We start from the raw sequence: 15,000 nt of genomic DNA, 5'->3' as shown, positions 1-15,000 counted from the left end.
AAGCTTTCCAAACCTGAAAGACAAGACAGTGTATATCACAACAATTTTGAAGTTAAGGAGTATTTGCTGATACTTATCAACATTTCTGTGAAAGATACATATCATACTGAAGTATGTTTCATCTATAATGTTTTTGAAGTCTTTTATGTGTTATTTACATGTTATTTTGTCTTTATGAGTGAAGAAACAAAAGCAGTTTTATACTAAATAATTTATGTAATAACAGCTATGTAAATAACTTTTAAAAGTATGTGGGTCATAAATAATATCATAACCACAGTTTATAAATGATATGGCTAGCATCAAGGACTGTTAGTTAGATATAACAGTATATAATGGTTTTCTGAAGATAACTGTCCCAGAATAAGATAAAATGTTAAAAATGTCATTTACAACCTTGGCAATAACACATTGATTGATAATATGTTTAACAGCCTTCTAAGAGTATCTGACAAGTTGTTGTTGTTGTTGTGTCTTTCGGCTTTTCCCTGTTAGGGGTCGCCACAGTGGAACTCCGGTCCGCTAATGATTGGCAGTAGATTTTTACATGCCGAGTTGCCGGCCCTGATGCACAATCTTCAACGAAGGTATGCCCATTCATGCATGTCTCCACACAGAAGACGCTCTAGCTGAGAATCGAACAGGACAACGTCTTACTGTGAGGTGACAATGCTACCGCAGCACCACCTCCACAGTAAAATATCTAAATGTTTTTATACATTAGCATTGATTGTTCTTAGAATTAAACATTTTCTTTTTCACAAGCATAATTAAGTTTAGTGCTCCATCTGTTATTTATTAATTTAGCACCTAAGAAAAGATATTAAAAAGAACATGGACAAACCCTAACACCAAAACCTATATATACCCCAGCAACTTCTCTTATATGCCTCTGGAGACCTGTATTAGAGATGTTGTTAGGTCTGACTGGAGCAAGGAAATGTGGAAATGTAAGGAAATCATATTACACACAAGTATGAAATATTCAGCCATATTTGTTAAATATGACCTGCCAGAGAAAATGCTTTGCTGCTGTTCTGCAAATAACAGGACCTATTTTTGCTTGCTAGCTTATTAACTAATCTTGAGCAGGCAAAATGTTTGTTAAGCAAACATGATAAGCTGAACAGTCAAAAATTCAAAGTTAGAAGGGATACCCCTTTTGGACAAATCAGGCATGTGTTTATCTGGCACAAATGTATCCAAATGTTCAAATCTGACTCACAGTGTTTAGAAAAATAGCAAAACCAGGTGTTATACTTTAAAACAAAACTCTGTGCATAACCTGTGGATATTACAACCCCCTCTTATCCGTTAATATTGATCATGCATATGAGGGGAGGTAAGTCAGTTGAGAAGAAAGAAATGGCAAAATTGACAGCTGTGTAACCAAAGCAAGGAATATAAATTGTCTGAGTGACTGTGTCCACTGAAATAATGTCTAATAGCTAAGTTTATTATCAATTTATTTATTCAGATCAGAAGAAAAATGATGCTGTCATTTTTGAAGAAATGGGAAAGAACTGTAAGCCCTGTCTTGATCACCAACTAGAAGCATTTAGCTGTCAAGTTTGTGGAGAAATGTATTATCAATTTGGTGGCGCATAGGGGAGTACTCAAGTGCATGCAGACTGTACATTGAATGTACATTCTTGTTTACCGTAAAGTTAATAAAAACAATTCTGTGTGTTTATTTAGATGTTTTCTTTAATTGCCAACAGTATTCATGACTATATCAGAACTCTGAAATTTAAAACTTGCCATTCTGCAACAGCAAATAGCTGTGATTTATATATAGGCTTTTATCATTTGCAGTTGATCAGTCCTTCATCGTCCTTTGATTTATCCTATTTATGGACTTAGTTCCATTCAGACTTATAAACATTAATGCAAATCTGTATGCTAATTATGTATTGTTGCAGTTTTCTCACAACAGAATCACTGAAATCAGTACTAGCCTACTGGAAACTGATCAGAAGTATGCATTCACTACAAGACTTGGGATTTTTGAGAGGGCTAAAACTATACTTTGCAGATCACAAAAATGACTGGACAACTTAAAGGTCAAGTTACATGTTGTAATGCCAAAGGGTGTAAATCTAAAAGTGCTACGTGCCTTTACTTACTTTGGTGCAAATTGAGGACATTCCCGTGCATTCCACCAGAACATGTAAAAATTAATAAATAAAAAGTAATATTTTGCTCTCTACATCTTACAGCATTGGCAGAAAACAGTAAGTAGTCAAGAATAGTAGAAAAGGCCCATTGGGTTAGGACTGCCACTTTTTAATGCCCTTTAATAGCCATATGACCTCATTTTCTAAATAATTTCATGGAGTCGCGAGAACCCATGGTGAAATCTTTAGGTTTATTGCTGGCACATCATAACAGGAGTAAAGCTAACATGCTAACAGAAGCTAGTTATATCCAGTCAATCAATGTAGACCAGTGCTGGCCTTTGTAAAAGCAGCAGAAATTAAAAATGGTTCCTAGGATGCTACATTATCATGAACCAGTAATTTACATATCCCTCAACACTGATTGCTGTGTTCTTACAGTTTTTTTTTTGTTTGCTTAGTGATACCACATTTTGAACTATCTTCTAAAAAAGCTATCATCTACATTATTGGTCTTTGAAAGGGAGATGAAAAAGCTACATATGGTAGAAGCCTCTTGCAAGTGATTATGTGCAGCCACATGATGTTGTTCTCTTCCGCATGTTATTAAACTCCAAATGGCCCTGATGTCAATGATGTCTAAGCAGTATTTATTCTCTTCAATGGTCCTTATGTGCTGATATGATATGATATTTGTAAATATTTTTAATGACATAAGGTGAAACTTGTATCATCTTGTTTGAGTTAGACCTTCTGTTTTGCTTCCATTATGTCATTTGTTGCTTTTACCTTTTACTGCAACTATGGCATGAAGTAAAAATTGAGATATTGGTCCAACTCACTTTGTCATAAAATGAGCAAAGCAAATTAAATAAAATATAATTAAGTTAATCCAGGGCCAATGAGTTGCTTGCATGTGATAAAGGGGTACTTTTTCTGAGCATGAGCAGTCAGTCAGCTAGTAGCTGGAGATTCACAGACTGTCTTTGGTGACTGCAAAACTGAGATAGCCTTTAATCATGTTCTACTGTTCCAGGATGAACCAGCATCTACCCCCAGTAGAGTAATCCTGGAACATTCCTTGAACCTCTTGGCAATACAGAAACATTGTCAAGTGGTCCAGATAATTCTTGCAGCATGTGTCAGCCACAGAAATGCTGTAGGATACAATGAGTGGGAATGAGACCACACACTGTCATACTTCTTTCATGAAGAAGTGATATCCACTTGACACATCCTTCATGTCTTATGTTGTAATGATATCTGGGGCTGCTTGTATATATGCAGCTTTTATGTTTTCCACAGTGCTTATGAAGACCCTACCATATTCTGAAATAACTGCAAACCTGACTGTGTCTACATATATTTAAAGGACTACTGTTGGTGGAAACTGAAAACAAAGTATGTATTTTTTTTATGTTGACATATTTTAAATGGGAGAGAGAGAGACTGAGATGAAGTTCTCCTTGGAATCCCTTAGGGAGTAGGACTGTGCCCTGATTGGAAGTGTTCTTCTCAAAGGGGGGCAACAGCCATCCTTTAGAATTGTATACAGTAAGGTGCAGGAAGATAAATGGACCCTTTAGTAATGGGTAGCCAATTTAGGTCATTTAGAAAGTCACAGTGGTGTGCCCAAGCATCAAAAACTAGGGCAACTCTGGCAATGCTATTCTCAGTGACTTGTACTCTTTTGAGTGTTTTAAGCAGGGTATAAATATAGCACAGGAAGACAATAATCTAGTTTAGGGAGAAGTACATTATTAGCTAGTGCAATAGGAGATAACAGATACAATATCCTATAGCAGTTTTAGTTGTGAGAGTACTTTATTAATGATTTTATCAGTATGCGTTGTAAAGCTTAAAGTATAGTTAAGGATTAAGCCTAAATAGTTGTACTCAGTTCCAAAATGAATAATATTGCTGTTATTATCTGAAATAGCAAGGACAGGAAGTTGAAATATTTTGTGTGTGTGGAGGAAAAATTCATAACATTTTTTTTTGGTGGTTTAGGATCTTGTAAATGATCAGAGAAGAAATGCTGGAGTTGAGATTACAGGACTGTGGGATATCTGCTTGCAGAGTATAATAAAGTATCTTCAGTGCATGGAGTTAAATTAAGTTTACGTTAGCCATCAGTAATATTATTAATGAATAATGAAAACAGTAATGGACCTAGAACAGAGTTTTGAGACTATTTTTAGTGTTCCATTAGTAGACAGTTGGTTGCTGGTTGTACATTTGAAAGGTCCTTCTGTCAAGGTATCTATTCTACCAGACAAACAATGACATGTTCTATCAAGTTGAATTTTTGCAACTTAGCAAGAAGATTCAAAGGCACATTCCCCTAACAAATGCTAGCTGTAAGGAGACTGTCATTTTAGTTACTATAGGTAGTGTAAGATACTGGGAGTATAGTGGTTGTTGTGCTAAAGCCATTTCTGAAACAATGTTATCTATCAGCTAGAAGACCATAGCTCTTAAAGTGTTTAAACTGCTGTTTGTAAAGAACATTTTGCATAATGTTTGCAAGAGGGCAAGAGTTGAATAGGTTGATAGTATTTATGGATTTTTGGATGAAGTGCCTCAAGAAGAGGTAGAATGATGTGAGGTTTCAGGGCTGGTGCAACTATTCCTGTGGTAAGTGAGAGGTTATAAATTTAAGTTAGGGGGTTGGTTATTTTGTCTGCTACTTTTGTAAGGAAGTTAGAGTGGAGTACAATGAAAGTAGAGAGGGAGCATTTCAAGTTCTTTAATAATCTTGGAATTTCCTTTTGAAAAATAGCACAGCATACCGTGAGTGCTTCTTTAAGTAGTTTGTTGGTAAGAGCTTGGGATAAGAACTGTGTCACTGATGGCTTCAGTGGAAGAGATGGTAAAGTTTCTATAATTGTCTGATTGATTAAAGTTATTAGGGACATTATTTATTTATTGCATTTGTTAACCAGGAAAGTTCACTGGGCCTAAAAGAGCCCATTTTCAGTGGAGGCCCGGGGAGAAAAGCTCCACAAAATTACATGCAAAGAAATAAGCTCCACAAAATTACATACATAAAAAATATTAATCCAGTTGAGAATTGATCGGCACTATTACATTGCATGAAACTGATAATAAAACAATAGTGAAAAAATTACAATCGTGGACATATAGAAGTAATAAAATGTCTTATATTCTGATGACACGAGTGAAGTATGTCCTCAAGGTTCATAGAGTGTATTAAAATAACACATAAATGTGATATATCTGCAGATTCATAGCTGTGAGGAGTTAAGTATAGTATAAGAATAGTAGAAGATTAGAAGGAAAGTAAGGACAGGTAAAGGTGACAGGGAGGTAGAGAGAGTGAAGTGAATGAAGTCATAGTAAGAGGTATAACACCAGGGAGGGAAATTAGGAGCTGAGATTATGGGGTGGGGAACAGGAGCATAACCATTGCGAGGATGGATGTAGTTTGAGGGATTTTTTAAAGGAGGCTGGGTTGCTGATAGTTCTAAATGCAGTGGAGAGCTTATTCCATGCCTTAGAGACAGTATAGAAGTACAGCATTTGACCGGCTAAGAGTTTAGGTTTCTCTATGGATAGCAACATTTTGTTTTTGGACCTAAGGTATCGGTTAGGATGGTACATGGTCAGTATGGAAGACAGGGAAGGGCAGGTTTCTGGGTGGTAGATGAGCTTGTGGGCTGTAGTTAATTGTAAAAATGTGAGATAGTTTGGGGATTCTAGCAAATTTAGTTGAGGCAGAGAGGAACAGTGATGGGTAGAAAATTTTGCATTGGTAGCAAATTTAGTGACTTTGTTGTAGCAAGAGTCTAGTTTTGTTCTTAATGAGGGCTGTAGATTGGTGAGGATGGGAGCACCATATAAAAGTGTTGGAAGCAGGAATATGAGGCCAGAGACTTTTTTTGCAGTGAGACTAAGAAAGTAATTGTGCTTTTGTTGCATTACTATCAAAAAAGATGGCATTAGAAGATCTAGTTAGATGTTTTATTTCTTTTTGAAAGTTTTTTTTTTGGATTATTATAAGCAGCTATTTGCGTATTTCTAAGGTAAATGGACTGGGCTGAGTTTATAGCTATTCTTGTTTGTTTTCTTAGGGATGGATATTTTTCATGTAGGAGGATCTTAGATGCATTTTCTTTCCAGGTAGACCAAGCTATGTCCCTTTGTGTTAAAGGTTCATAGGTAAGTAGTAGGCTAGCAGCCCAAGTGGGACATTCTAAGCTAGCCATTTTTTACTTTTGTGCTCAAAATATTAGCTGCTATAGTGGTGTATCGAATAATTGTAGTAGTAAGAAATAATATAACTGTCTAAGAGAAAGGTAAATGTTAGGTTTGATACACATGTAATTGTATGTATGTATATGTCTGTCTTCCATGCATGTGTAATTGTATGTGTGTATTTGTTTTTTCAATTCAAGCACAATGCACATAATTTCATTTAGACTTCACATGTGGTGTCTAAATAACAAATAAAGTTTGGCAACAAACTAAGATGCCCTGGGACATCTTCATGGAGGGGGGGGGGTTAGGTTGATATTAGGGGAAGGTGAAAGGGTTAAGTGGAGGCAGGGATGGTTAGGAGGAAATGAGATAATGATGAGGAGGGGCTTAAGAGGTTTAGTCTAGTGTAGTTGGGTTAAGCAATCACATTTTGCTGTGAACTTGCTAGATTATGCAGGCTTACGTCCATGATGACCAGTGGGTGTTTTGCTAGTCAGGTAGGCCTTGAGTGGATGGTGGTATATATGGAGGAGGTGATTTTTATTTTTTTTTTGGGGGGGCTGCAGGTTGGGTGATTTGAAAGGCGTGGGATCTGGCTTGCTGTGTGTGATGGCGTCTGGTTTCGGTTGTGTTGATTGGGCTGCTGGGGCTGGTGCTTGGTTCATTGTTTCAGCACTCCTGGAGGTCACAGTTTAATTCAATTTATTATTTGCCTGTTTGTTGGGCAGTTTGGTGCTAATTTTGGTGGTGGTGCTGGGCTGGTGCCCCTCACATTTTGGCTGTGGTGGTGGTGTTGTTTGGTGATTGCAGCTCCTGCAGAGATTGAGTTTTGGCACTGCTGTTTTCTCCTTCCTTGTTTGTGCAGTTTTGGTCTTGGCTGGATCATTGGTTTTGTGGGGCTTTCCCACTTTGAGTGGAGGGAGCTGGATGGTTTTGCTGTTTGGGCCACTCTCTGCCTCTTTCTACAGTGGGGTGCTTGAGGTGCAGATGGCTCTTGATTTCATTCAGAGTCTTGCTGCCTTCTACAAGGCCTAAAAGGTGACCACATGCTTGCTTTGGTTGGAACATGATGGATTTCCAAGTTTGGCAGTTGTCTAGTCCAGGTTTGTGGCTCGGAGAGGGTGGTGTTTGTCATTGGGTGCATTTTGGGTGCTTTCATGGGCTTGGGTCATGCTCTGATGATGGCCGCTAGATCCACTCATCATCTCCTGCTTATTTGGGAGTTCAGGCATTTTGGTCGGTTACCATGCCTGCTCTGGGTGAGTTGCGGGTTTACTAAAAAAAAAAAGGGAGAGGTCCAGCTGCGCAATGGTTGCATCTTGGTGGGTTGTATGAAAGGGCCTGAGAATGTATGCTCTGTGGTGGGATGGTATCATATTTGTCAGTTGTGACTTGATTTCATTTGCTGAGATGATGTGCTGCCCAGCTGCACCTTTTGCTTCCAGTTTGGATGGGTGTTTCTGAGTGGGCACTAAAGAACATTGCAGAGGTCTGGCAGTCAGCAACGAGTGGTTTAGTCGCAGGTCTTTGGATGGCATGAATTGTGGCTGTGTCTGAGGTTTTGCTCTGGTTGCCTGTGCATTTTTATCCTTGGCTATTTGGTGGATTTCACTGGGGGGGGGGGGGGGTTGCGATGCAGTTGACGAGATTGGGCTGCCTGCAATAATAAAAGGTAAAAAGGAAAAAGGTGCCTGCAGAGAGCAGATGGATGGGAGTTGAACAGGGTGTGTTGTATTGCTTGGCTGGGGGATGCAGCAGTTGCTGGTTACTCTAACTGTGTTGACAGTATAGTGGTGGATGTGTGGTTGTCTTGGTCTTTCTTGGCTTGGGTTGCTCTATTGTAGTGGATTTCATGTTGGTTCTCCACAGTGTGGAGGAGGGGGCTCTAAGGCTGTTTCGCGGGCTTTCAGGAAAAGAAAAGAAAAGAAAAACAAAGTTGGCTCGCAGCCAGGAGAGTGATGGCTGTTGGCTGTACATGCACGTGGCATTGACAGTGGTTGGGGGGCAGTGTGTTGTGCTATTTTTCAGGGAAAGAAAAAAAAATTGTTCATTTGGTTTGGCTGGCATTGCTGCTGGCATACTTTTGCTCTTTGAGGGTTTTGACTTGTTCGTCAGGTTGTTCATTGGCTTTAAGTGAGTGGCAGGTTTAGAGTTGGGTCTTTGGGGGTTTGCAGGGGTTGGAAGTGGCCATTGTGTGCAGTTTGCGGGCTTGTGGGTGACAGTGAGCAGTGGATCATTGCAGCTGGACCTGTTTGGCGGTCGGTTTCATCGGTGCACCTTGGTATGCCCAGACGTAGGTTTTAAGTGAGTGGCAGGTTTAGAGTTGGGTCTTTGGGGGTTTGCAGGAGTTGGAAGTGGCCGTTGTGGGCAGTTTGCGGGCTTGTGGGTGACAGTGAGCAGTGGATCATTGCAGCTGGACCTGTTTGGCGGTCGGGTTCATCGGTGCGCCTTGGTATGCCCAGACGTAGGTTCGGGCTGGCTTCCTACCATGTGTTTTCAGGTGGGGACTGTTGTGGCAGTGATGTATGTTGGAATTCACCTTGTCCATCCTTATCAAGTGATATTGTACCAGTTTACAATGTATAGGAGAGTTCAGATATGTCTTACTGTCCGTAAGTGGGGTTTACCTTCACTGCCTCTCATTTTCTTCTCATATGGTTTCGTGCTCTTGGCATTTGAATGCTATTCTTTAGCAGGAATATCATATTGCCTCTCAACTGTGCAGATTTTTGCAGAATGATCAGATTCTGGTCTCATATTTGGTCTGTTTTTATAAAATTGTGGTCTCTGGTAAATTAGTGCTGAACCATTAAAGACTGAAATTTATGAAATGACAGATGTATGAGTTTCAGACTTCATGCCATTAAAAAAATGCATGCTAAACAAAATCACATATTCTGTCAACTTTCTAAGTTTGTAAGACTGTTATGGTAGCACTATGCTTCTCAGTAGGCCTAGGAGGTTTGATATAGGATATTAGGGGAATCTTGACAGTGCTCAGTGGTGGAAATTATGGTTGATGGGTGCAGAGTACTTGCAGTTTCTTTTCTGTTGCAGATCAGTCTGGAGTGGTGTTGGCCATTGGAGGGAGTGTAAGGAGGTTGCAAAATGACAGCATGGTACTGGTGGTGGATCAAGAGTTGCGCACAGTGATTTCATAGGTGATGGAAGAATTGAGTGGATATTAGTCGGTGTCCAGAAGAGCATTTGAAAAGGTAATGGTACCTCTTGTGATGGAAGCATAGAGTGGATATTAGTCGGTGTACAGAAGAAGGGCATTTAAAAGGTAATGGTACCTCTTGGGGTTTTTTTTCTTTTTTTGTAGGAACTTGCTAATATGGTAGTTTGATGTAGGTTGCTTAATCGGTGGGGAGATTATCCAGTGAGGCTGCTGAGTTCATGTACAGAACTGATTTCTTCTCTTAAAGGGCGTCATGGGGGACATTTAGGGTGATTTCCAGTTACCTATGCAGTGGTTCAAATTGTGTTTGTGCAGTAGTTAGAAGGATGAACTAGCCATTGTTTAGGTTGATTATGGGGATTTGGGGAATCTTTTGTAAGGAGACATAGGGTACGGTATTGCCAGATTGAGTACACTTCTTTGCATTTGCTTGAGGGAAGAAGTTTAGTCAGGGGAATTAGTCACGTGGGGCAGGTTATGGAGCTGGTAAGGCAGTCAGTTGTTCAAAGCAAAGTTAGTGGTGGGTTAATATACTTGCATTCAGTTGTCAGTCTGCAGGTAGAGGGCTAATTACACCAGGTTGTGGATATTGCTAGGTCCCTTCATGAGTGGGTTTTTTAACATATTTGACTGATAGTTAAATGTATCTGGGATATTTGGTAGGGTCATTGGAAGCATAGCTTCAGTTATGGCTGATTTGTCATAGATATGAGTGGCAGTAGTATATTCCTTCCCATGTTGGTGGGATAGGTTGTACTTGAAGATGTCTTGGAATGGAGGTTATGTATTTTGGATGATTTACATGTTTTTTTTTTTCTTTCTTTCTTTCGTGCAGATGGGGTCTTGGAATGCTGTGGCTGTAATTTGGAATAGTTGGGTATAAGACGGAGCCTTGTCTTTACATATTAGAGGGTTTACTCTTCTTCTTTTCTTTGTAGATGGTGGTGTGCTGAGTACCAGGGGTGGCGATACACAGTGAATTCACAGATGATGGAAGCAGTGGCGAGCGAAGATGCTACACATGGGGAGCTCAAGGTGGCAACAGTTATTGACTGAAATTGCTGAAGGCCAGAAGGCGTCATGCAGTGGCTTGAAAAGGGGATCTGAAAGGTAACGTTTTTGATAGGTTGGATGTTTTGCCACCTGAATGGGGCTCAAAGTGGGTCTGAGTAATCACTTTATTAAGACATATTAGAGCTCCGTGTTCAATTAGTGGGAGCTGTTTATTGCATTGGTATAGGGGGCAAGTAAGGAAGAGGTAGGTAGGGTGGGTCAAGGAGGTAATGGGTAGGGATGGTTATGGGGAGTGTGGGGATCCCACGGTATGAGTAGTCACGACATTCATAGGATCACAGGACTTATTAGACTAAACCCCTATGGCTCTTGCAAGCCAGTGAAGTTCAACCCTTGCTTTCTTAAGAAACTTGGGGTGGTTGTATTTACTCATTCAGTGGTTGAACCGTGTTTGGGGGAAGGACAAATGAGATGTTTGAAAGGATGCTGGAGTTTGTTCCTAATGGGTGGTGTCTTTGGGGTGACAAATTTGTCCCTTGAGTAGGTAGTGTTAATGTTACATAACAGGTTAAGGTTTTACAGAATACCACAAGGATCATTTCACTTGGTGTTTCGGTCAATTTTGTGAGTAGAGTTTTAGTAAGCATGGAAGATAGGTGGCTGGTGGGGTAGTTTTAAAACTGGGTGCATTGTTACAGGGCTGTTAGAAGGTTTAAAGGAAGCTTGGTTGCAGGATAAGGCTATGGTAGGACAGGTCTTAATTGCCTACTAGTGGTATAGTTAATATAAGGAAAGAGCACTAGAGGGGAAAGGCCAGGGCCAAACAGGGGTTAAGAATGGTTTGGTAATGAGTGAATTGGGGTGTTTATGGCTGGGCATGTAGCGTATTTTGATGATGTGCATAGGCAGGTTTTCGGGAACTAGGTCAAGGGGTGCTGGTTTTCTGCCAACTAAGGTAGGACATTAAAGTTGGTGTTAGACTGTTCCTTATGGTAATGGAGTTGTTGCACATATAGAACTGGGTAGTGGGTGGGCTAATGTGATATGCTACAGTTAACACGGTCTTGGGTGTGAGACTTGCTACTAGTTGTTTGACTGGGTGATGTCTTGAGTTCAAGGGGTTACAATTTGTGGTTTTGTTGTGGTTATAGGCTGTCAATATATTCAGGTTGAGCCATGATTTCAGCTTTGAAGTCAGTGGGCTAAAAGGGTATGTGTTCTTTTGATGTGGATGTTCTGGTGTTACAGCAGGGTTATGGTAATCCTACTTTATTTAGTTTCATTAAGGTGTTTCAGTGATGGCATGGCAAAGGGGTTTATGATGGGATTCTAAGGTGCTTTACAGATGATGGGTACACCAAATGATGTTTGGCTTGACCCTTCCCTATATGGGAAGTAGTGGGTTGAATAATTCTGGGTAGAAGGGAGGGGGAACAGCCTGGTCAGGCAGGTTGGTGGAGAAGAGGGATAGGCTTGCCCTCTTCTGCTCCCCCTCTGGTGTCTGGATGTTCATCTCAAGGATCTGGGGAAAGGAAATGAGTAGTTGGAGGAAGCTTGCTGAATAGATAAGCAAGCTGAGGTAAGGATGGTGCTTATTTGGTGGAAGGTAATTCAATGGATGGTGTATGAAGTGAGATGGGATGCTGCTTCATAAATAAAGTAAGCGAGTAGAGGTATGTACCCTGCTTGTTGGGCTGGGTGAGTAGGTACACTGCCCTGATTAACATTACAATGAATGGTGTATGATGTGAGATGGGATGCTGCTTCATAAATAAAGTAAGTGAGTAGAGGTATGTACCCTGCTTGTTGGGCAGGGTGAGTAGGTACACTGCCCTGATTAACATTACAATGAATGGTGTATGATGTGAGATGGGACGCTGCTTCATAAGTAAAGTAAGTGAACAAAGGTATGGATGCTGCTTACTGGGGCAGGGTGAGTAGGTACGCTGCCCTGATTAACATTACAAGGATGTTATGCTGTATTTAGAATCAGTTATATCATGAATAGTTGTAATTAGTGAATTTGGTGATCAAAGCTATGTTATTGAAATTTAATAAAGGTCGTGAAATGTCATTTGGTGTGATGTGTGTTATTGAAGGGGACCAGGGCAAATAAAGTTTGGCAACAAACTAAGTTGTCCCGGGACATCTTCATGGGGGGGGTAGGTTGATATTAGGGAGAGTTAAGTGGGTTGGGGAGGTGAAAGGGTTAAGTGGAGGCAGGGATGGTTGGGAGGAAATGAGATAATGATGGGGAGGGGCTTAAGAGGTTTAGTGTAGTTTTGGCATGAACTTGCTACCCACCCACCCGCCCTCTTTTCATTGGTGGGTTGGGGGCAGTAGGGTTATTTATCAATGGGGGTAGGCGGAGAAGAGGGACAGGCTTGCCCTCTTCTGTTCCCCCTCTGATGTCTGGATGCTCATTTCAAGGATCTGGAGAAAGGAAATGAGTAGTCGGAGGAAGTTTGCTTAATAGATAAGCAAGCTGAGGTAAGGATGGTGTTTATTTGGTCGAAGGTAATTCAATGGATGGTGAATGAAGTGAGTCGGGACGCTGCTTCATAAGTAAAGTAAGCGAGCAGAGGTATGGACCCTGTTTGCTGGGCAGGGTGAGTAGGTACGCTGCCCTGATTAACATTACAATGAATGGTGCATGAAGTGAGTTGGGATGCTGCTTCATAAGTAAAGTAAGTGAGCAGAGGTATGGACACTGCTTACTGGGGCAAGGTGAGTAGGAACACTACCCTGATTAACATTACAAGGATGTTATGCTGTATTTAGAATCAATTGTATCATGAATAGTTGTAATTAGTGAATGTGGTGATGAAAGCTATGTTATGGAAATTTAATAAAGGTCGTCAAATGTCATTTGGTGTGATGTGTGTTATTGAAGAGGACCGGGACAATAAAGTTTACTTTGATTTGAGTTTGACTTTGATATCCCATTTGGTTAAAGACTGGCCTACTCATCCCATGGTCAATAAATATTTATTACCCCTCATAAGAATAACTGGGATCATACCATAGATAATTTGAGGGACCCATGCAATGGGATAAAGCATTTAGGAGCTGACTCTGTCCATTAGTAGTACGGGGGGGCAGTCCTGGTGTAAATTTTCCCATCCATAAATCTAGGTTGAATTGAATATGAACAGGGATGAACTTTATTTATGTGGATGGGGAATCTGTTCCAGGGACGTCTCTACAAACTTTGTTACAGCTCTTCGTAACTGTTTGAAAATTTGCTTTTGGCATGTGATAATAGTCTCAGCTGTTGTAGCATCTATAAGGAAAACTAATAAGACTAGTCAGATTTGCATCTAAGTGAACAGACTGCAATAATATGCCATGCACTTGGAATTTAGTGTATGAAAAATAAAAAAAAAACAGAAAAAAATGCAACAAATAGCTGAAGGAGGACAATAAAGGGATACAGCAATAGTTGTAATTTCACTATTGTGTCCCATTTTCCTGTCATGCTGTTCTGGAATGAGCTTCTGTACTGTGATTTCACCATTACAAGGCATCAGGGAGTCACTTTTAAACTAGGATGTGTTGCCCAAGGTTTGAAGAACTGATTTTGCATCATAACACTGAGTGGAAGCATGTGCATCTGGTAGTTATGTCTGAGATATGGCAAACTATCCCTGCAGTTGACATGGATGGTTAAATCTGGGAGATGTAGCTCCTGTTGTACAGGATTTGATTCCCTTAGCCATTTGCCTGCTGTGAGACCTTCAGCAAGACACTTAACCATACAGTGCTTTGAAGCAAATGGGAATTTAGGCTAGGCTGTTCAATGATCCCCTGGCCAGCCTACTAACTACTTATGAGATTTAAGAATAGTACTTAGCTGTTGCAGTACAGGAGAGTAGCTATGGTAAACACGACTTTTCATCATAATCAGTTGAGGCTTTGCATGGGAACCGGTTAACTCCACTGATATCTATGGCAACCACAAGACTGTCCAGTATTGCTGCTAAGTCCCTAGCTTTACCTGAGATGTACAAACTTAAAATGATTAATTCATTTGCATGATAGTGAAAAGAAAGCCTTATTAAATATGCAGGTTTCTCAACATTTTCCAGAAAAGTTTGAATTCCCTACACTTTTATGGAGCTAGGCAACAGTATTACCATTTAATGAATATTTGCATAACCTTACAGATTTTCTTCACCATCTTACACAGCCTAGTGAATATATTCAATATCTCTGGAAGTATAAGAAGGAAATGGCACCAGCAACTGATAGCGGCAGTGGACTCACAGGGCAGGCAGTCGCAACTTGCAGCAGACAGAATGCATAACTGGAAAGGTAAGTGGACACAGACGTCGCACACATTCTTTTTCATGGCATTTATATTTGTCCCCTGTTTGTTTGAAACTGCATGTTCAGAGCACAAAGGGAATATCATGTAGTAAGGAAGCCTAGCTTCCTTTCTTACATGAACATGCATTTTTGCATTAC

The 15,000-nt window shown here is 40.3% G+C and overlaps 1 protein-coding gene across 1 annotated transcript in view; it reads left to right on the top strand.

Annotated features, from left to right (window-relative positions):
• Window positions 1-14,778: 14,778 nt before the first annotated feature.
• The window catches only part of LOC122789916 (somatolactin), a 58,365-nt gene continuing 58,143 nt past the window's right edge, over window positions 14,779-15,000 (top strand). Inside the window, exon 1 of the mRNA XM_044057416.1 lies at window positions 14,779-14,847. Within this exon, the coding sequence (XP_043913351.1) occupies window positions 14,832-14,847 (16 nt within the window). The 5' untranslated portion in view covers window positions 14,779-14,831. The remainder of the gene's footprint in view (window positions 14,848-15,000) is intronic.

This window comes from Protopterus annectens, chromosome 1.part0, assembly GCF_019279795.1.
Source record: "Protopterus annectens isolate FY-2018-M chromosome 1.part0, PAN1.0, whole genome shotgun sequence".
In the NCBI taxonomy this organism is placed as follows: Eukaryota; Metazoa; Chordata; order Ceratodontiformes; family Protopteridae; genus Protopterus; species Protopterus annectens.
The sequence above is the reverse complement of the archived record's forward strand: the minus strand, read 5'-3'. Positions and strand labels throughout refer to the sequence as shown.